Source organism: Myotis nattereri (genome assembly GCF_964212035.1).
Source record: "Myotis nattereri genome assembly, chromosome: 2".
In the NCBI taxonomy this organism is placed as follows: domain Eukaryota; kingdom Metazoa; phylum Chordata; class Mammalia; order Chiroptera; family Vespertilionidae; genus Myotis; species Myotis nattereri.
The window spans coordinates 190,632,875-190,656,601 of NC_138076.1; the positions used below are offsets into that span (position 1 = coordinate 190,632,875).

At 42.1% G+C, this 23,727-nt stretch overlaps 2 protein-coding genes across 2 annotated transcripts in view; one reads left to right on the forward strand and one right to left on the reverse strand.

Annotated features, from left to right (window-relative positions):
- GPRC5A (G protein-coupled receptor class C group 5 member A) overlaps positions 1-23,727 on the reverse strand; it is a 77,695-nt gene that overhangs the window by 22,252 nt on the left and 31,716 nt on the right. The gene's annotated exons all lie outside the window — the stretch shown is intronic.
- Positions 17,187-18,146, forward strand: GPRC5D (G protein-coupled receptor class C group 5 member D; the record flags this gene model as incomplete). The annotated part of the gene is made up of 1 exon (XM_081082177.1): positions 17,187-18,146. One exon carries the CDS (start codon positions 17,187-17,189, stop codon positions 18,144-18,146), a length of 960 nt encoding a protein of 319 aa, XP_080938303.1.

Here is a 23,727-nt window from a genome sequence, read left to right on the forward strand (position 1 = left end):
AACACTTTGTAAAGTACATGATTGCCTAACCACTATGCTGTACACCTGAAATCAATACAAAACAATATTGAAAGTAAACTGTAATTGAAAAATAAAAAAAATGGTTTTACCATCTTATAAATAATACAGTTATGAGTATTACTGATGGTTTTTACTGTGGCGGGAATCCTATATTAGAATTCCAAAATCCTCCCAAATGTAAACCCAACGATCCTGGGGTAGGAGGACAGGCACCGGACTCGGGGCCAAAAATGCAGCTGCATTAGGTCATGTCAAGGAGTTTGAATTTTATCCTAAGAAAAATGACAAGTTGATGGCTTTGAGCAGGAACATGATACTTCATGTGTAAGAGAGAAAATTCTATCTTCAATGTGGAAAGTGGATTGGAAGTAGATGACACAGGAGGCAGGGAGACCAATCACAAGATTCTAAGTAAAAGATGATGGAGGCCTCAATTGGAGTCATGGTGTGGGGATGGGGAGAAGTGGACAGTTTGGAGAGAGAAATAGGATCAACAGGACCCGATGAGCAGCAGGTGAGTGAGATAAGGGAGCAGGGGTCAAAGTGCCCAGGATGGGGCTGCCACTCTCTGAGTAGGAAGCATAGGCAAGAAGCAGGTTGACTGGGGAACTGTGTCCACAGAGGGTATTTAGGCCTGTGGTTCATCTGAGTGACGCCATCTCATGAGCAACTGGAAGTATGTCTGCTGCTAAAAAGAGAAACCTAATCTAAAGATATATGGGTGATATCAGCAATATACAGACAGAGTGCATGAATTATGGACCCTGAATGGAATAAAGAGAGAAGAGAGCCTAGGGAAGAATCGGAAGAAACCCCAATATTTGGAGGAGAACTGAGGAAAAGAGCCTGAATCTAAAAGAAACAGCCAGTAGTATAGGAGGAAATCAGAAAATTTAAAAGAAAGAGGTGCCCAGTGAGTGTTAAACTCCATCATGAGCTGCCATGAAGCAAGTCCTAAATGACCTCCAGTTTATCTCCACTGGCACCTTCCTAGGACATGTCGCCATCTTTCTTCCCTGGACTCCTGCAGCAGCCTCCTGACCGGTCTCCACATCTCCACTCTCACCTCCCTTTGCTCCATTTCTACCCAATATCCAGAGGGATCTTTGCTTAAAAATTCACTTTGCCCTTAGACTAAAAGACAAACTCCAGTTTATGACCTGCCAGGCCTGTGTGCTTTGGCCCCTGACCACCTCTCCAATTCCTGTCTTTCAAATCTCTCCCTTACTATCCTCCAGCCACAGTGAGCTTGTACTTCCTTGCACGTACTTAGCTCTTTTGGCCTTTGCACTAGCTGTTAAGTTTGCCTGAAACCCTTTTTACTTCCTTTGTGAATGGCAGTGTCTTCTCATCCTACAGGCCCTAACTTTACCTCCTCCTCCTCCAAGAGACTTTTCATGACCCCTGATCTAAAGTCTCTGCACCCCCCCCCCCCCAGTTCTCTGTTATAGCATTATTTTTTATGTCATAACACAAACCACCATTTGTAATTTTTGAACTTATTTCTTTCCTTTTTTTCTGTGCCTCACACTGATTATGTTTGATATGAAGGGCCCCCATACCTGCTTTCTTCTTCATTATACCCCCAGCACCCAGCTCAGGGTCATATATCATTTAGGAATGAATTAAACTGTAACAGAAAACTGAACCAACAGTAGCTTAAACTACTAAGGTTTTATTTTCTTGCATAGCAAGAAATCTAGAGATAGATTTAGTGGCTACATGATTATATCTCTGCACTTGCCTTCCTCTTTCCCTCATGGCTGCAAGATGCCTGGTGCAGCTCCTGCCATCTCATCCATGTTCGTTCAAGTCAGGAAAAAGGAGAGAGGAGGAAAAGCTGTATCAGTTGCATCTGTCTTGTTTTTTGAAGAAACAAAAGAGTTCCCAGAAGTTCCCCCAGAAGATTTCCATTTACCTCTAATGGTCCAGAACTAACACTGCAGTGGAGATGGGAAAGTGTATGTGTCTGGATTTCCAGCCTCTCTAGTGGCAAGCAGCAAAGGTGAATGATATTCAGAATGGCTTTAGGGCAGTTAATCTACAATGCTTTCTGCAATAAGACAGTGAGTAGGTATGTACACCCTGAGTCAAGAGTTTGGAAGGTGAGAATTGGGGGACAGCTGGAGAGACAGACTGAGGCCAGATTGCACAGAATCTTAAAGGTTTTAGTTCTACATTCTAACTTCTGAGCCAATGCAAATGGATCAGGAGCACCAAACAAGCTCTTTTCCCAGTGTCTTTTCCCCCCATCTCTCCTCTCTCCCCCTATGAAAACCCAAAACAGCCCTGGATTGAACATCGTCCTATGCACCAAGAGGTTGCTGGTTCGTTCAATTCCCTGTCAGGGCACATGCTGGGTTGCAGGCTAGATCCCCAGCTGGCATGCAGGAGGCAGCCTATCAATGTTTCTCTCTCTCATGGATGTTTCTATCTCTATCTCTCTCCCTTTCCCTTCCTCTCTCTCTAAAATCAATAAAAACATATTTTTAAAAAAGAAAGGAAAGAGGAAGGAAGGAAGGAAGGAAGGAAGGAAGGAAGGAAGGAAGGAAGGAAGGAAGGAAGGGAAAAGAAAAGAAAATCCAAAACAGTGGAACATTCTCAAGGTGAAGAAGGGAGTGGTTGTCCCTTCCTCACAGTGAGAACATATTTGTGGGAGGCAACCAATTGATGTGTCTCTCTCACATTGATGTTTCTCTCTGTCTCTCCCCCTCCCTTCTACTCTCTAAAAAACAATGGAAAAATATCCTGGGTAGGATTTTAAAAAAAGAAAGAAGGGAAAAAGAGGGACTGGAGCTAAGGAAATAAGTTGTTTATCCTCATTCTGGATTCAATAATGAAAAACAGAACCACAGAGACCAGGGTTGCTAATTGCCAATCTATGGCTCAGTAAAGCAAGCTCTCTCCCTTACTTCAACCCATTCTTTTATCAATATCTTTCCCAAAATAAATTTTGATGAAAAGACCACCCTGTGGTCCCATCTCACTCCTCCTCTCCCCAGGGTCTGGAGTAATCAAACCAGAGCATATGGCCAGTTTTTTAGATTGTTGTATAATTAAGTTGGAAAACAATCAACAGTAGAGTACAGATATTAACAAATATCCAGACTAGGCTCTGGGGTTAGAGCTCAGGATGGCAGGCTTAAGGCTGCAGCCTCTCTGGAATTGCTTATATAAGGATGCCCCGCCTTCTGCCCGAAGCCATCTTCCTGTGACATTAATCCTCTTGTACATTTTGTAAGCAACACCCAGTAAACGTCCTGCATGCAGCACAGCACAATACCACATTGTCCCGCTCCTGTGAGTGTTTAAGGGCCACCAGCTGATCCTGTGTACAAACACTGTGGAACCCTTGGTTGAGCTCAGGGAGTTGGTCACCACTTGTTTAAGGAAGACCTCCCTCATTTACATTTGGCTTCTCCACTCTTGAGTAATGGCACTTTGATCTTTGAGCACAGTAATTAAAGCTTCACAGCATGCCACGTTGCTGGGTATTTATTTGGTTGAATGCCATGGATTTTGCCTTAGAACCTATATTCTTGACTAGTTCTAGTGTGTGTGTGTGTTTTCTTTAGAAATATTTTGTTTCTATAGCAACCATCACTCTAGGAATTTGGGTAAACACCCAAGAAATATCCAGAAATGCAGAATCAAGAATCAATTCATGTCAAGTAGGAATTCCAGAGCAGACTGAAGGTGTGGTAGGAATTGGGGTGAGCTGTGTAGACCTACCTCATAATCAAACCAGGTAGAACATGAATTAAGTTTTCCCTAGCAATGAATTAATTAGACTTGCATCAAAAAGTCATTTTATGAGCGGGCTGGAATCCCAGCCTCCTCTCATATCATGCTTCATCCTCCCCCCTAGGTTCCTTTTCCTCTAGTATCACAAGAATAAATGTTTGTCCCCCTAAGGCACTCCTCACCTCCCCACTCCAAGCCTTTGTTCACACTGCTCCCACACCTTGAATCCCCTCATGCCTGCCTGTCCATCCTCTACCCATCCCTTGAGTCCCAGCCTCAGTCTTTGAATTCTTCCCTGATCCCTCCAGTCACACCCCTCTTCCTCTGTGCTTTATGGTCCCCACATCACCCCCAGAGGACAAAGATATGTGCACAGTAGATGCTCAGTCTTGTTAATGTAGATTAGTTTTAAAACTTATTAATTTAAAAAATAAGAGATATTGATAGCTCACATTTATTGAGCATTCACCCTGTCCCACGCACTATGCAAACTCATTCCATGAACTACCTTATTTATTTGACACCATAATCCTAAGAGGTAGTCACAGGCACTGTATTCTCTACCCCATTTACAGATTAACTGGGGCAGCTCAGCAGGTTCATTAACATGCTCCAGGCTACACAGATGGTACATGACAAAGCCAGAATTTGAACTCAGGCAGTTTAACTCCAGAACCAAATACTACTAAACACTCAGTTCGGTGTCTGGTTTCCTTGTCTGGCAAGAAAGGAAATGAGGCAGAATGTGACTCTACAAGTGAGTACACTGGGTGGATGCTCCCGCCTCCCTGTAGAAGTTATTTTGAGGCTCAGCCAAGGAGGCAGTGATATAATCCTATGTCCCTAGGGTGTATGCTGCAGAAATAGCACAGGTACCCAACAGCCACCTACATGCCACCTGTTAGATCCGCAGCCCTGTCTATCTTTTCTCCCCTTCCCTCTCTAGTTCAGCTAAAAGAAGTTCTTATGCCACCAATACAAACACAGGATCATTTCCCCTCCTTAAATAAAAATAATGTTTATGAAAAACTTTTAAATATATAATATGTGCTTGTAATCATGTTGTCTCTGCTCTCATTTTAGAGCCCTTTCTGATGGGCTAACAGGTTGTGGGTGTTCACCCTGTGTTTTATGAGTGGGGGGCCCTAAGCTTGAAGCAGAGCCCAGTGGAGGCTCACCTATTCGAGGAATCAAGAGGAACTTTCAGCACTTGGATGTCTCCTCAAGGGCTTCATGAAGGAAGTGGAGCTCAAGGAGTTGATTTCATTCCTAGAAAAAGCTCAATGGCCATTAGAGAACTCCATCCTTGACTCCTTTCCTCTCTCCGAGGATAAGGTGTTCCACCTGCCAACCAAGGTTAATCTTGTCACCTATGCTGGGGGTCAGCTCTCCCACTTCCTTAGGAATTCCATTCTTTTTCACTCTGTCCTTGTGATTTCAATGTCTCCCTCTTCCCTGGCTCTTTCCTCTCAACATATAATCATGCTCAGACTCCCCAATTAAAACAAAAAATACTTCCCTCAGTCCTATCTTGCTTTCTAGGCACCACCTCAGTTCTCTCATTTTCTTCACCAACTAGAGACCCAATGCACAAAATTCATGCATGGGTAGAGTCCGTAGGCCTGGCCAGCAATCAGGTCCAATCTGTGGGGTGACCGGAGTGGATCAGGAGGACCCCGCTGGCACCCGCCTTGGCCAGCCTGGAGCCGCCTGCTCACCGGCCCCACCCCCCATTGCTGCCGCCAGTTGCCTCCCTCTGTGGGGCTACTGGCAGGGCAATTGGGGGGCCCCGCTGGCACCCACCTTGACTGGCCTAGGGCCTGCAAGCTGGGGGCAGCTCCTGCTTTGAGCATCTGACCCTGGTGTTCAGTGTGCATCATAGCGACCAGTCATTCCACTGGTCCTTCAGTTGTTCGGTCGATTTGCATATTAGGCTTTTATTATATAGGACTGTCTTACAAATTACTCACGAAGTGTTTTCCTTCCTTTCATTCTATTCACTCTATTCATCCACATGTACTTCCTCTGAAATGGGCCTCCATTCGCAAAATCCAGCAGGTGCATTTTTAGTCTTTATCAGGTTAGCTGGCTCCTCTGGCTCCTCTCTATCACTTGACACCAAGACCGCTTCTTCTTTCTCCTTTGTGTTTCTCCTTTGGCACCTGTGGCCTGTCATTCTCCAGGTACACCTACTTCAGACTACTCCCCTACTTCCTTCATAGTCTTCTCTCTCCCTGCCCAGCCCTTAAATGTTGGTGTTCTCTAGGGGATATACACTATCCTCTATTATATCTAATCACTCTCCCAAGATGAGCCCATCAATGATGATTCGGATTATGCCCATAGGTTCTGTGACATTCATGTCCGGTGACTCCCAAGGATTCATTTCCAGCCCACCTCTCTTCCTGACTTTATTTTTTTCTACATACCATCTCCTTTCAAAATGTGACCTTCACCAATGCAGAAATAAGAAATGGATCCATTGCTAAGACATACACTGAATAGTCCCTCCCTTAGTGAATACAAACAAATAACTAAAGCTTTGAAACTATCACTCATGAGGGCTCATAAGGAATTGATAAGAGTCCCTCTCTTGGGGGGGGGGTCTCTTTCCAGTAGAATTTTTACTAGTATGGAAGTATTAATTTATTCTTCAAGTTACACATTACTAAGAATACATAGATTTCAATGATTTGTCAGCATATCTCCCCAATTAATTATGATTTTCTTAAGTGCTGATATTTAGTATTATGTATTTTCCCACTCTCAGTTCCCAGCAGAATACTAGTTCACAGCAAAAAAAAAAAAAAGCTCAGTATATGATTGTGGGAGGAAATAAATGAATGAATGTGTTTCTCAATTCATGCAACTGCTGAAAGATCACTGGGAAATGAGGATGAAGAGGGCTAACCTGTCTGCCTGTATGCCACACAGCTTGGTACATGTCTAGGAGGCCAACAGGAACCTGGCACATAAAGGAAAGTAGAAAAATAAAGAAGTAAGTCTATAACTCCCAGATGCTATGACCCACTTGACATAGTCACACAAGTAATTCACAGATAGTTCAGACTTGACATGTCCAACACTGAACTCTTGCTTCAGACTCTTCCATCCCCCAAAATCTTTTCCTCCCTCACTCTTCCTTGTCTCTCTAAATAGCACCACCATTCACCTACTTGCTCAAGTCAAAACACTGGAAATCATCTTAAGGAGAGACAGAGTTTCCCTGTTTGCTGGATGGTCCTACCCCGTGCAGCTATCATCTGAGATCAGAATGTTTCTCTCGCCAATGAGGCCATTTGCCCCACCTTGGATAGCCCTACTGTGAACTTAATCAGTTGGCTAGTTGTTTTCTGTCCCCTCCCAATTTCTCTTACTTAAAATGAAGGGGGCAGGGGGTAGAGAGTGATCCTCCTGCAGCACAAGGCAACAGTGCCTCCAGCCATGCCTGGCCAAAGTGAGAGTTTAGAACAGCAGTCGGCAAGTGGTGGTACGTGGACCACTCGTGGTCCATGAGGTCTGAAATGTTGGCGACCGCTGGTTTAGAAGGCCACAGGCATTTTGCTACCCTCTGTGTCTTTCTTCTCTATTAACCCTGGTTTGCCTGTGCTTGTCTCCATGCTTGTCTCCATCCACATTCTTGGATTCCATCTCATCATTCATTCATTTTGAAAATATTCATCAAGCCCCTGTTATATGCCAGGCATTGTTCTGGGAATTAGAGTTACCAGTGAACAAAACAGAGACCCATCCTTGTAGAATAGGGGATATAGATAGTAAACAATAGGCATGATAAATTGTTTCTTGCACTGTGTTTTAGAAAGTAATAAATGCTATGGCAGAATTAAAAAGTAGAGCAGGATAAGAAAATAGACAGTGTTTGAGAGTACAGGATGGAGACAGTGGTGTGAAATTTTTACTAGTATGGTCACGGAAGGCCTCATAGAGAACAAAGATTTGAAAGGAGTGAGTGAGTTAGCCATGTGGGTATCTGGGGAGAAAATATTATAGGCATAGAAACAGCCAGTGCAAAGGCCCCAAGACAAGGTGAGTCTGTGATTGAGGGACAGGTCAGAGAGGCTAAAGCAGGGTGAGAAAAAAATGAGATCAGAGAGATGATGGGAAGGACCAGGTCATTTAAGTCCTTTGAGGCCACTTTCAAGACTTGGGCTTTTTCTCTATATAAAGTGGAGAAACCCATTACAGGATTAGAAGCAGAGAAGTGACAATCAAACCCAGCTTTTCAAAGGGTCCCTCTGGCAACTATATTGATTGTACACTATAAGAGATTCAAGTTGGGATTGGGGTTGAGGGACAAGAGTGGGAGCAGATAGCCAGTTAGTAGGAGTCTACTGCAGCAATGCAGACAAGCAATGACAGTTACCAGGACCCATGTGGTGACATTGCAGTGGTGAGAAGTGATCAGAGTCTGTATATGTATTTTCAAGGTAGAACCAACAGGATTTCCTGTTCAACTATATTCTGGGCGAATGAAAAAGTCAAGATGACTCCAGGATTTTTTATTTGAGCAACTGAAGAATGGATTTGCTATAAACTGAGATGTGGATGGCTGCTTGTGGAACAGGTTTGGAGGCATCATGAACCCAGTTCCCTTAATTCTTCTTCTCCAACCACCAGCAAGACGGAGATTCCACTTCCAAAGTGTCTTGAATCTTACTGGCTCTCTCCATCACCTTTTGGTGTACCAGGCTACAGTCCAGCCAACTGAGCTACACCAGCCTGGGCCATAATATCTTTTAATCATTCTTCAGTATAAGCATTAAATTCATTTATTCTCTTCCTTGTTTGCCAAGTTTAATTCAATTTTTGACTGAGTTTTGAAATGCAAATAGATTGCTTATTCAAATGTCTTTCTTTACAGTTTCAACTTTTCCTCTAAAAAGTCATGATTGTGACTGAGAGAAAAGTGAGGTAAAATATCTCTAATTTTATTTTATTCAAACTGACTTTATAATGTTCCCTTCTATGTGTTATAATAATATTGGGAACATAAAGCAGCAAAAAATATTACATTTATTAGAAAAATGGAATGAACATCCTTTCAATGGAATGCTGGTGCCTCTAGGATTATCTGGTCCAATATGGATGTGTGACTTTGGCTTTGACTAGGCTTTTTAGAACTCAATAGAAATAGATGTTAACCTGTAGAACACTCATAGCAATCCTAATAATTCTTACATGTAAATCCTATCTAATAAAGAGGGGATATGTTAATTGACCCTCACACCATCACAAAGATGGCAGCGCCCACAGCCAATAAGGAGGGAATATGCTAATTGACTGTCCCACCCTCAAAGATGGCAGCGCCCACAGCCACAAGATGGCTGGCAGGGGAGTGGTTAGGGGGTGATCAGGCTGGCAGGCAGAAGCAGGCAGACAGGCAAGCAGTTGGGATCCAGAGGTCCCGGATTGTGAGAGGCATGTCCAACTGCCGGTTTAGACCAGATCCCACCGGCAGTTGAACATCCCCTGAGGGGTCCCAGATTGGAGAGGGTGCAGGCTGGGCTGAGGGGTCAATCCCCCCGGTGCACAAATTTTGTGCACTGGGCCTCTAGTATGTATATAATTCTGAAGGTTCAGTTGAACAGTAGGAACAAAAGGATCCATTTCCCAGAGAGTGTTTCCATTGCTATGGCAAGGTGCTTTGGCAAGGATTACTGGAAGGCTGGGCTCTGCTGGTGCTGTTGACTAAAGTACCTAGATGTGTGTGGTCTCTTGTGTGGCTCAGGATTCTCAGAGCATGGCACCTGTGTCTCAGGAGATAGCATCTGGAGACCAAGTATCCCAAAGGAGCAAAGCAGAAGCTGCAAGGCTTGTTTTGACCTAGTCTCAGGACTCATGCATCATCACTTCCACCACAGTTTATGGGTTACAAGAGAGTCACTAAAGCCAGCCAAGATTCAAGTGGAGGGAAATTCGACCCCTGATAGGAGGAATCTCAGATAATCACAGCCATTTTTAAAAACTTCCACTTCTTTTGGAATCCTTGAATGTGTTTGACATGTTAAAATATATCAGTTTTCTCCCAAAATTGTAGTTAAGAATGCCCGCAGTCATCTAAGTATGCACTTTTATTACCCAAATATCATGTCCAAAAATATTTGCCAAATGAGATTCTTTTCCAAATCTAGAAATCTAAGTTTATGTATCATGCTTAGCTTAATACTTTACCTTATGACAACCAGCAATTCTACCATGAATACTAAGTGGAAATGGTCGGCTCCAACATCTGAACAAAATATTTCTAAAAGTTGTGCTTACTGACATCTCATCTGATTTCAATAAATTCATGAGGTTCAAGTAAAATTTATTTAGGAGCCAATGCTTTGTGATGAATAAACCATGGCTGTTAGTCATTTTGAACAACTTTTAATAACTGCCATATTTTCTGGTCATGTTTGTTGTCCAAGCTTATAATCCCTTTACCAATTTTTCCAGTTTTGTTGTCCAAGCTTGTAATCCTTTTACAATTAAATAATATTGAATCAACAACACTACACTTTTCCAACTTGGAGATTATACCGAATCCAATTGTAAATAAAATTAAATTTAAACAATACAAAAAATCTTCTGTAAAAACTATATCACTCATATCTGATCTAACTGCAGGTATTGACAACTGATAGCATCAGTGCTTTCATTACCTTGAATCACAAAATCTATATCAGATTGTAATTGTGTTAAAACATCGCTTTTCAAATAAGTCACAGGTATGTAATGTACAGCACAGGAAAAATAGGCAATATTATCATAATAACTTTGTATGGTGGCAGATAGTCACTTGACTTACTGTGGTGATTACATCACAAGGAATATAAATGTCAAATCACTATGTTGTACACCTGAAACTAATATAATATTGCATTTAAGCTGTACTGTCATAAAATGCCTTCCTATATTCTATAATAGTACAGATTTGATGAGATATTATGGTATATTAAGAAGTATCGCCCTAACCGGTTTGGCTCAGTGGATAGAGCATCTGCCTGCAGACTGAAGGGTCCCAGGTTCGATTCCGGTCAAGGGCATGTACCTTAGTTGCGGGCACATCCCCAGTGGGGGGTGTGCAGGAGGCAGCTGATCGATGTTTCTCTCTCATCAATGTTTCTAGCTCTCTGTCCCTCTCCCTTCCTCTCTGTAAAATATCAATAAAATATATTTTTTTAAAAAGAGGTATCATATTAATTTTGTCAGCTGATTCATCATTTTATCATCAATATATGTACTAGAGGCCCAGTGCATGAAAATTTGTGCACTGGGGGAGAGGGGTTCCTCAGCCCGGCCTGCCCCCTCTCACAGTCCAGGAGCCCTCAGGGGATGTCCTACTGATGGCTTAGCCTAGGCCACAGTCTGGCCTTCCTCTGCGGGAGGCAACAGGACCAGTCAGGGGAAGGCACCACCCCCATCACCCCGCTGCTGCTGCCACTGCCGGCCACTACAGCTGCAAGGCCTGAGCCCTGGGCCTCCCAGCTGCTGTAGCTTTGTCCAAATGGATGTCCGGAAGACATCTGCTCTAATTAGCATATTACCCCTTTATTAGTATAGATTGTTCCATACATCCTGGAAGGATAATTTTTAACAGCTGTGTGACCCATTTTTGTTTTGCTACCTACTACACTACTAAATTATTATAAAGCTTTTTTATTAATAGTAGATGACAACTTAAAAACTATTGACACATTTATGTATTTTTCTTTGGAAACATGTGAGGGACTTACTGATAAGATACCATGTTGTTTCCCCAGGTATGTTTTTCATTTTGAAGATTTTAAGTTTTCATTTGTAAAATTTTCATTATAAATTATATGCTCTCTGTCATTTTATTAAGTTTTACATATTTTAATAAGTCACATTTAAATAATATTTATTATAAGGGTCTATATCTACTTTTCCTTTTTATAATGCAGCCCAAGTAAAATCAAAATTTTTATTAGTTAACATTTTTCTCACTATTGTTGTATTTACACTTCCAGATCCAGAAACTGACCTTAAACATGCCTCTATACTTTTCACACCATCTGCTTTCCTCTAATAATGATAAAAGAACCCAATATAAGAACAATGTATACTACTCACTCAAAATGTTATAATAGTCACAAACTGGAAAAAAACATCAGAAAACTTTCTTTCCAAAAAATATCCTGAACATTCATAAATGACATCCAGTCTTGACGATTTGCTGATCCAGATAAAACACTAAGGTTCTTCGCAACTAACTGCACATTACATAATATACAATTCAATGGACCATGTTTACACCTTGATATAATATTGATCAAATTAACCACCATATATCAGACAATTGAATTAATGCCCATGCCAGCTACCTCATTTGCAGGGCCCAGTGCAAATTAAAATGTGACACCCTGCCTAGACATGCTAATGTCAATCCATTTTTCCAAGAGCCCACTGCCTAACCCCTGATGGACAGGCGACCCCAGGAGGAGTGTGGCAGCATCCATGAGGCAGAGGCAGAAAGGGGAAATGGGGTAACTCAGGGCACAAAAAGGTAGCATGGAGTGGATGCTGGGAGGCAATGGAAGCAGGATCATACATGGGCCAAGACTCTCAGCCCCTGCACATGCTCCACTCACTGTCCCATCTGACTTCACTTACAAAACACAAACTCAGAGATAAAATGATTAAGAATTTCAAGATGGTGACCACAAAGCATTAAACTCTAAGCACAGGATCCTTTTGAGTGGGGGGCCCTGAACAGCTGCACTGGTCGCACCCCCACAAAGCCAGCCTTGGAAATGACTGTGAACAAAAGAGCAAATGATGTGTTCCTGGCCAACGCACCCCGTCTCACACAGCCAGCCTGCACATGGCCAGTCATGATAGCTGCAGGATTTGTTGCAGAATGAAGAATATCTGATGCACTCTCTCTCATAATCTATTCTTTTCTGGGTTTGTTTTGTATGGGTGTGGGTTTGTTGTTGTTGTTGTTTTGTATTGAACTCTATCTTTTTATTTATCAATTAACAGTTGATATACAACACTATATTAGTTTCAGGTATACAACATAGTGATTATACATTTATATAACTTACAAAGTGAGCACCCCAATAAGTCGAGTACCCATCTGACACCATACATAGTCATTGCAATGTTAGAGGCCCAATGCACAAAATTCGTGCAAGGGGCTCAGTCCTTGCAGCCCTAGCTTTGTCCGTAAGGACGTCTGGAAGGTCGTTTGGCTGTTCAATCTAATTAGCATATTACACTTTTATTATTATGAACTATTGACTGTATTCCCTAGTCTGAACTTTACATCTTGTAACTATTTTTTTCCATTACAGTTTACATTCAACATTATTTTGCATTAAAAAGAGAATATTATTTTGTATTAATTTTAGGTCTACAGTGGTTCTTTTTTTCTTTCTTTATAATTATGACCCATGTGTCCTCCTGAGGTAGGAAGCCTGTCCTCCTGGCAGCAAGAATGTGACCAGGTAACAAATATAAAGAAAGAAAAAAAAGAAATGTGACCAGGAGTCAGCAACCCTGGCTGCCTCTCTACCTTTCCACATGTTTGCTACATTGCTTCATTTCTCTGGCCCTCTGCTTCCTTATTATTTAACTCCTCATGTAATAAAGTTGGCTTTCTTATTATGAATTATTAATGAAAGGGTTAGGACAGGTGACCTCTAACATTTCCTCCAGCTCTGTTTCTGAGAGAAGGAAACAACACAAATAGATGTTTGACAAATGGCATTTGACCTCTTGACTGTTTTATCTCCATTTTTAATGGACTCGTGGTAATCAATACACTTAGATTCATCAAAGCCATATCTGAACTGTTTCGTGTGATGTTGTTGCCACACAAAAGCCAAAAGAAATGAGGCGTGCCATGTGGAGGTGGCGTAGGCAAAAGGAGGCTTCGTTTCCTTAAGGCCTAGCAGCACATGGGTTAATTCTATCACCCCAGGTGTTTAAGTAACAATAATTAGTACCTAGGACAAGTTCTTTTATCTCAGGTATTCAAAGGGCTTTGTGTCGTTAACCCATTAATCTCCCTGCCTCAAGCCCTCAGGTCAGGAGGAATCTCCTTAGAAGACAGGCTGGCCAGAACATCACAACAGTGAGGAATGACTGACTAACTAGAGGGGCTGGAAGGAGGGAAAAGGTCACCAAAATAATTCTCTTGGAAGAATTAAGTGAGAAATCCTCTCTTGGTCTACTGACAACAATTTAACCACTCACTAGGCTTTTTGAGTGAATTCTCATGGATGTCACATTTCATCATCTAGAAAATCTCTTTACCCTTTAATGTAAACTTTAGATTAGCCTTACAGCTTCAGTCTGACCACAATTATTCCTAAAGCAAGTAAAGGGGAGGACTCGCTTCCCTAGAATATTCTTCTCTCAAAGGGAAAACAACAACAACAACAACACAGCTTTTTAAAGTTAAGCCATCTCTAAAATAGAACCACCCCACTTCAGGGTGACTTTGGGGTCAGTTAAAGTCCTGACTTGTTTAAAGTGGGTTTCATTAGAAAGCATCTATTGGAAAAGCACACTGATGAAAAGTACCTTCACAAGGCGGGAATGCTATCATTAGGATCCTTCAATTAAACAATCTGTCCACCACCCAGGAGGTACTCCACTTGGGGCCAGGTGCTATGGGTGCATAAAATGTGGAACTTGACCCGTAAGCAGCTATCAATCTAATCGAGAGGATGAGGCTAATACAAATACAATAAATTAATAAATGTAGTTATTATTTTTAATACATTTATTTTATTCATAAATTAATTAATGCAACTAAAATAGGCAGAGAATATGGTTTCTTTAATTTTGAACAGATAGACCCTATGTGCTTGCTTGTTGAGTTCACAGAAAGAGGGGACAAATGAGAGCTGGAGTGATCAGGAAGGCAGGAAAGCTCATAGACAAGATAGGATGAGCTACCAGTGATGGCGAACCTTTTGAGCTCGGTGTGTCAGCATTTTGAAAAACCCTAAGTTAACTCTGGTGACGTGTCACATATAGAAATTTTTTAATATTTGCAACCATAGTAAAACAAAGACTTACATTTTTGATATTTATTTTATATATTTAAATGCCATTTAACAGAGAAAAATCAACCCAAAAAATGAGTTTGCGTGTCACCTCTGACACGCGTGTCATAGGTTCGCCATCACTGACTGCTAGACCTTTTTTTAAAAAAAATCCTCACCCCTGGATATTTTTCTATTGATTTTTAGGGAGAGTGGAAGAGAGATAGAAAGACAGCAAGAAATATCGATGTGAGAGAAACACATCGGTCGGTTGCCTCCTGCGCACGCCCCAACCAGGCGCCCGGGCCAGGGAGGAGCCTGCAACTGAGGTACATGCCCTTCACTGGAATAAACTTGGGACCCTTCGGTCTGCAGGCCAACACTCTACCCACTGAGCCAAACCAGCTAGGGCTGAGCTAGATTTTAAAGGTAGGGAAAGTATTTGGGTAGGAAACAGGATCAATGGGAATAAAGCACAAAGGATAAGTAGGAATAAAGCAAAGGCAATCCAGGTCAGGGACAACATCAAAGAGAAGGCAAGCAGATGGGTGCTTGTTTACTTGGGAGGCAGTGGGAAAACCAATCTGGATAAACCACAGGGCCAGGAGACCTGAAAGAAATATGGATGAGAAAGGTAGGGCTAGGTCACAGAGCAACTTGAAACCAGACTAACAGGTACTGATTTGGGGTCTTCAGATGTCTTTGTCAAACTACAAATATCCAGGAAAAGAACCAAGGAGTACATTGGGAGCAGGGTGGAAGGATGAGGAGGGGGCCCATAGCCAGTATAAGTGGGACACAGTATTGTGTGTTCTACTATATGTGACCGCAAGAGAAAAGGAATATGATCTGCCAACATCAGCTGGTAACTTTCAGTTTTGGGTTCTATCTTCGGCCCTAGGAATGCCCCAGTAGAATGAGAGCCAGAACAAATACATTCTGATACAGGGTGAGGAGAAGAGGGATAGAGGGAACTTAAGCCAAAGCCCACACTTGATGGACAGCCAAGACTTGAGCAAGGACTTCTAAAAGAGAGTAGCAGAGAAGATAAATTTCCCCCAATTCACAATTTTGCCAATGACTGGCCCTTTAAATGCACATACCCTCTTTCTGGCCCAGTAAAAGTTTTATTCCTTTGTTGAATGAATGCTCTTTGGATCTTACAATCAAAATCAAGATGTGAGGAAGACTCTGGAGACAGCTTTGCAGGAAGTAGGTCAGGAAAAGAATGAAGGGTCTTCATATAAGACCAACTGAAGGCTTCTCTCAGCTTCCAGAACACATTGGTGTATATGGGGAGCAAGCAGTCATTCCGAAGTTCACTCCCCCTTCAGGACCTCCCTCAGGCCAAGGTGCCTGGAGTGAGCAGTGGAGTGGAAAATAATTGTTATCACCAAAGAAGTCTCTGTAGAAAAGTTGCTGTGAAACTGGAATAGGTGTGTCTTTCTGACCTTCTGGGTTTTTTATAGGCACTGCAGGAATCTGAGTGAGGGCCTCAGTCCTTCCGCCCATTTGGGGAGAGAATAAAGAAGCTGAGGTTGTCTCCTTCTTACTCATTGGCAGTTACAACCTCGCAGTCACCACAGCCTCAGCTTCCAGGGTGGACACAGAGAAGGTAAGTCGGAATGAAGGGACCATGCCCTCAGCTGTAAACCTGGGTCACTCCAGCCATCTGGCTTGGGAATAACTGAAGAGGAGGAGAGCTAGGAGTATTCAATTGCAAGGTACTTTTTTCCAAATGAATATGTGGAATTTTTTTCCTAGACAACCTCTGTTAAGACATAGATTTTGGTGCTAAACTATCCAAAAAGTTATTTAAAGGCAGGGACCATGTTGTATTTGTTCATTCTTTGATGAACAAATAATAAATATTGAACAATAACATGATGCATTGAATTAACTTGAATTTAAAGAAGGGACAGTCATTAATATTACTAGGAAAAATCACCTGTCTGTCTCCCTGAAGCAGTGCATCAGTGTCTTGAGTGATCCAATGATCCATTAATGTCAACAGCCCTTGTCCTGGAGCCTGATTTAACTGGAATCCTATAGATCATGCATACCTTGTCAAACACACCAATTAATGAAAAAGATTCTGCATTAACTTCAAAAAGCCTTGTAACAGAGAAATAGTAACATAGAAATGGATGAATTATCTGGAAAGACTGTTCTGTTCTTCCCAACAGGAGAGAGCTAGGATAGTTTTGAGGGCTTGATAGTTTGGGGCTATTTCCTGTAGTATGTGCAGATGTCTTTATTTTAGCCTGAGAGACATTATAGGGACATGCATATACCTAACATGCATTCTTGTGGGTAGATGTAAAGCTATAAGTTTGTCTCATCTTTTTTCTGCAGGAAAACAGAAGTTCATTCTCGTGAGGTGCACTTACAGTCACCATGTATGAGGACTACAGCCAGTCCACTGGGGACTATTATTTCCTCTGTGACACAGAGGGGCCGTGGGGCATCGTGCTGGAGTGCCTGGCAATAATTGGCATAGTGGTTACAATTATTCTGCTCTTGGCATTTCTCTTCCTCATGCGAAAGGTTCAAGACTGTTGCCTGTGGAATGTCCTCCCCACCCAGGTCCTCTTCCTCCTGGGTGTGCTGGGGCTCTTTAGCCTTGCTTTTGCCTTCATCTTCCAGTTCAATCAGCAGACTGCCCCTGTACGCTACTTTTTCTTTGGGGTTCTCTTTGCTCTCTGTTTCTCATGCCTCTTGGCTCATGCCTCCAACCTGGTGAAGCTAGTCCGCGGTGGGGTCTCCTTCTCTTGGACGACACTTTTGTGCATTGCTATTGGTTGTAGCCTGTTGCAGACAATCATTGCCATTGAGTATGTCACTCTCATAATGACCAGATGCATGATGTTTGTACAAATGGCACCCTGTCAGCTCAATGTGGACTTTGTGGTACTCCTGGTCTATGTCCTTCTCCTGATGGCCATCACCTTCTTCGTCTCCAAAGCCACCTTTTGTGGCCCGTGTGAGAACTGGAAGCAGCATGGAAAGTTCATCTTCGCCACTATGCTCATCTCCATCATTATCTGGGTGGTGTGGATCTCCATGCTCCTGAGAGGCAACCCACAGCTCCAGCGGCAGCCCCAGTGGGATGACCCTGTCGTCTGCATCGCCCTGGTCACCAATGCATGGGTGTTCCTGCTGCTGTACATCATACCTGAGCTCTGCATTCTCTACAGATCGTGTAAACAGGATTGCTCTGTACAGGGCAACGCCTGCTCAGCCCCCGTCTACCAATGCAGCTTCAGAGCGGAGAACCAGGAACTCTCAAGAGGTACTTTCCTGGGGGTATTCAGAGAGCAGGGAGGTTCTTCTGTGGGAGACACAGGAGAGACATAGGACAAAAGGGATAGCCAAGAGGGAACAAAAAGGGAGTGGTCAGAATTTAGTGGATGGCTAAATAGTTCAAGCATGGAAATGAAGACCCCAGAATCAAGGTTAAACTGTTATGAAAAATGAGCTCTTCCAAAATACAGAGCGACCAATGGAATGAGACCAAGACAGAAATGAATCAAAGGCCCTAAGTGAAGAGGGTGTGGCTCTAGTGCTCATGCTGGGTAAAGAGAGGCACCCACTATAAAATGAGCTAATCAGCCTCAAATTAGGCTTGCACCACGCAACTGCATGACATATAATGCTAAATCCAGATGTTGTGGCTGTCAAGTACAAAAGTCAATCCTGGCAACAGTGATTGACATTTTAAAAGTTAAGTCTCAAAGTTAATTTTCCCAAACATCATAATAAACTGATTTGCAGGACTCATCACCTCGTTAAAGTCACAAAGCCCAATAACTCTGGTTCTCTGCTTTTCCAAGTGTTCACTGCTTAAAACCCTTCAGGGTTTACAAAAAGGGACAGGAAGAGGCATTAAATCAGAATCCTGATAAAGGCACAGATGTACAATCATTAATAGAAATAAAGCAATGTGCTTATGTGACATTTTCATGATAATTTCTAGGTCACATTTTGATCCTTATGTAAGAGCAAGCCACCTGACTATCCTTTTATTAAAGAATAAAATATATTGTCCATGCCAATAAGGAGGCTTGGACACCAACAACCTGGGGAAAATGGTGGCTAATTTCAGTCATCTGGAAATATGTCAAAATTCTTTATTTCCTTTCTAAAACATCTGGCATATCATTCATAACCAAATGTCATAGTTGTACATCAATTCCTGTGTCTTAATAGGCATCTGATTTCTCACAATTTATTTCTAATGTGCAAAGATGATGCTATTTAATAGACTGCAAAGCACATATAATGTTCACTAGGCTCAAAAAATTAATAGAAGCTTTCCTTTCAAGTGCATACACTTTTTAAAGCTGTAATCTATGGCTAATTACACATTCCCATTAAATCCTTCTCAGATAGATGCATCCATTAATTCTTTTCAGTTCAGATGACCGAGAGTCAGACCTTGACAGTATATATCCTTCCGATAGCAGTTTTTCATTGCTTGCCGATGCTGTGTAATCAGCTCGCTGAGGTTTGTGGCAGAATTGCCGAGTCCATCTTTCTTGAAACTACTTCTCATAGTTCTCACCAGAAGATAGGATAAAACTTCCTGTGTTTGTTTTATTGTTGTTTCATGTTTCCAGGAAACAAAAGTCAGAGAGAGAAAGAGAAGTCTTAGTTTTATAAACCCCAAACACACTGGAATTGGTAATGATCAATATTCCATACCTCAAAAGTATTGGACCAGTGTTTAAAGTTGTCGAAGGAGTGTCCTGGTGGAAGAGAAAGAGCTTGCAAACTCACAGTGTTTCCTGGGACTAGCCCTGTCCCTCGAGCATGGTTAGAAAGTCCATTTCTGAGCAGAAAATAGCCTGCCAGTGATAGTCAGTGTCAGCGTAGTTTGATACTTTTTTGGGTGCGGTGGGGTCGGGGGGGACAATTGTGTAGCAAAGAACACATAGATTGTGCTCCAAAATCAGACAGAATAACGAGAAACTTAAGTTTTAGAGAATGGAATCAGAATTTAGGTCACCTGGAAAAAAGTACAAATATCAAATATTAGAAGAATGGTTAAAATTCAATAAAAAGTACAGGATTACACCTAGCTAGGAAAAACATACAAAGAGACACAAAATAGAGAAGAACCAGGCAGGTAGAGTATAATAAGTACAGTATAATAACAATTACTTGAAAAATCCTAAGTGTGTCATAGGTCATGCGCTGGCAGTGGGACAGCAGCTTAGCACTCTTTGTTTTTGTTTGCTCAGGAAACAATCACCGTCCTATATAAACAGACATGTGGTCAGCAAGAACAATCAGGCCATTGTACTCAACATGGGTCAGTCTCTAACAAGAACACCCCTTCCAGTCCTGGGATCCACTAATGAGAAGTGTGGGGAACTTGGAGAGGTTTCGGTGGGAAACCACAGTGATGATTAAAGGGTTAGAACGTCAGACCTCTTCGGAAGGACTAAGACAATGAAACTGAGATGGCCGTTCTGGATGTGCCATTCTCGTAGACTGTTTAAATTACCTCTCGCTCAGTTCTGTACTGAAACATGACATCTTGTTTGAGTCTGTGAAGTCTGCATTTGTTATGTGACTCTTCTGATTAATACTGTTTGTTGCTGTGACTCCAGCCACATAATTATTTGATTTACCACTGGGTTGTGGGACCAGAATTATTCAACTGCAAGAAGAATAAGCCAAGAGGGAATTAGCAGGGCATTTCACACAAGTATACAAACCTCTCTCCCAGAGACTGTTGTCCTGTTATTTTCTGTCTCCAACTGAAGACAATGGGTAGAAATGGACTCAAACCAAAGCATGAGGGATTTAGATGAAATAGGAAAATAAGGGTTGGTAAACACTGAAAGAGATCAGCAAAGGGGATTAAGGACCCCATTTCCTTGGAAGGCTTTCGAAAGAAGATTAGGCTTTATCTCTCTGAAGTGGCTTACGGACTTAACTCCAAGATATAAAAACATCTGGATGAAGAATGACAATGCAGTCATGTTGCCACAGGACACCAAACAATTGGGTATAAATATTCTATGCCCTGTTACAAATGTGTCCCTAAAAAGCAGTATATTGATTGATCTTTTTAAATTAGTTGTTCTGTTAACTGAGAATTTTAAATGTGATAGAATTTGCAGAGACCTTAAGTATAGTAGAATATCAGCTATGAATCATTTTTAGGATGGGAAAGCTCCTTTTATAATTATTGACTACTTTACCTGTTTTAGACTAATTAGAATATAGTTGTATCAGGCTTGGTAAAAGCAAGACCCATGAATATTTGAAAGTATCACATTATTGTGGGCATTTTTCTGTCCAGTGTTTGAATGCGTACAAACAAACCTCATATTATTTCATTTGAAGGTTTAAAGACAAAAATAATAAGTCCATGTAATATAAAAATGGGTCAATGACTACAAAATAATATGAACCAAGAGAAAAATGTTTTTGCAAACATAGGCCGTTTGGGTTGTTTTCCTTGTAGCAACTCCTCACTTTTGCTGAACATAGTTCTTTTTGAGAATTCTCAACATTTTTTTCTTCAAGGCACCCACCTTACTATGAGAAACCCAATTTGAATGGTCCCAGGGGGTATGACTTTCATTTGTTCTTTCATGGGAACACATTGCAAACCCGCTCTTTTGTCACCCTCAAGAGAGAGAACTGGCATAAAGCGGGGAGGAAGGCAGCGAGCTGGAGAACTGGGCTTCTCTAATTGATGATCTGGTCTGATAAGAATGTTGGATGAACATTGGCTACCAAGGGGTTGAATGTGAAGGAGTCTTGTTATGCCACAAGGAACAAAGTTAAACCAAAAATTCAGTTCATTCTCCTGTGAAGGAAAAAAGAGCCTTTCATATATCACTGGATCCAACCCCTCTGAAAAATGCCAGTAGGATGATGCCAGAGCATCATTTATAACTATGCCACCAGCACTCCCACCAATAATAAAACACAAAGGATAGCACTGTGGTGGTTTTTATATAGCATAGCCTATTCCAAGGGCTTTATATCTCTTAGTTGATTTAATCTCCAAAACAAACCAATGACATAGATTTACTGTTTTGATCATCATGATCCCTCTTTTACTTCCATCAGGAAACAAAGGCAACCATCAGTTAAGGAATTGGGCCCTGGGTCACACAGCTAACCAATGAGAGAGCAGAGCCAACTCTATAGCCACGAAGTGTGAATACTAGTGGCCTAGCTGTGTCTGTAACCATCAAACAACAAACGTGTATCGAGCCAGGGCCTAGCCTGAGAGACAAACACAGCTACTTTCTTCATAAAGCTACAGTCCTGTTGAGGAGACAGACATTCAACAAATAACTACATGTGTGATATGCTACAACAATATAAAATTGTCTTTAATGATGTGTTATATCATGTCCAGTTTTTTTTACATCGAATCAAAATGTGTAGTGTCAAGCCTCAAGAGACTTTAGAGAGGACGTGGTTGAGGTTTTTCCTTTTGCTGCGGAAGACAGTGAGATGCCCTGGTCTTGCGGTGATACTAGACAGCGAAGGCTCCGACCCAGTGCCCGTGTGTTTTCTCTAGAAAGCAATGCGGAATCTCCAGCCCCTGTAATTACTAACCACAGATGAGCTTCTCCTGAACACAAAAGGCTCTCCATAGACAATCTTCCTCAGAAGCTTTAAAAAATACTCTTTTTTAAATTACAGATTTTTTTGTTGTTGTTCGAACAGCCTCAATGGAGAATTCCTTTTTAAAGGGCCAAGAGCCTCTTTGCAAACCATGAAATCTTCTCCTAGTCCTCGTGTGCTGTCTCCCAGTGAAGCTCTGACACTAACCCAGCCCTTCCCTCCTTTGGCTTTCAGCCCGAGACAGTGATGGAGCTGAGGAGGATGTAGCATTAACTTCATATTCAGCTACAGGTAAATGTGCTCATCTACACTCACCAGAGAGGCCCAGAGCAAGCATTCCCGCCTTAGGAGAGCGGTCAGGCTTTGTCTCCCATGGCTTCGACTGACCTGAGAGAGGAGTGGCAGGGCAGGGTCATCCTTACAGGCATGTGGAGCTTGAGCCTTCTAGATTAAACCATACCAGGGTGGCACAATAGAAGCAAGTCAGGCCTTTTGCCTCTGCCCAAGCCCCTCCCAATCCCCATCGCCACTGCCGTCAGCAGTATATTCTGGTGCAGTGAGTGTCCCTGGAAAGAAAAGGTAGCTTGAGGGTTTGTTTGAGGCTGCAGAGAAGCCTGCTGTTTGCCCTAGGCACAAGAGCGGGGGATTGTAAGTATGTTTTTAGTATCAGCTGTCAAAATGACCCCCTGAGCCCCACTGGCTGCCTGTCTGAGTCACTGTCCAGCTCCAGCTGCCCAGGCTGCCCCAAGAGCTGGGCTAGGTCTTGACATCATCATCTGTATGTCCAGATGGATGTACCAGTTTTAATCCTTCTGGGCAAAAGCAGAGGGAACACCGCTGAGTAGAATTGGAGGAAACTTGTTTTTGTGCTGGGATAGCCTGAAATCACACAATCCAGACACAATTCTTGTACTGTGGGGATCAGAAGTAACTAAAATGCAAGAGTGAAAGTCACAAACTGTACTAGGCAACTCTAGGCTAATCCCTCTGGTCTGTTATCTGAGACTCGGCCTTTTCCTGGAATGACGCACAGTCCAGGACATAGCTGTATCATTTGCTATAATTAACCCTCTGGGGGGCCTTTCACAATGGGAAAAATCTTTAGTATTCCCTGTGAGAATTTCTTGGGTTACTTTCAACTTTCGGTGATCAGCTATTCAAGAATCTTGCAGAGATTCTTGTTAATGACTAAGAGTAAAGAAGTTCTGATATGGGTAGGCTCAATGTTTTTTTCCTTTTTTATTAAGAAAGCATTCAATGATGGTGAAATAATAATATTTTAAGCATAGTTCTAGAGAGTATCATTCCCTATGTTGGCTCAGAAAGTTTATGATGGCAT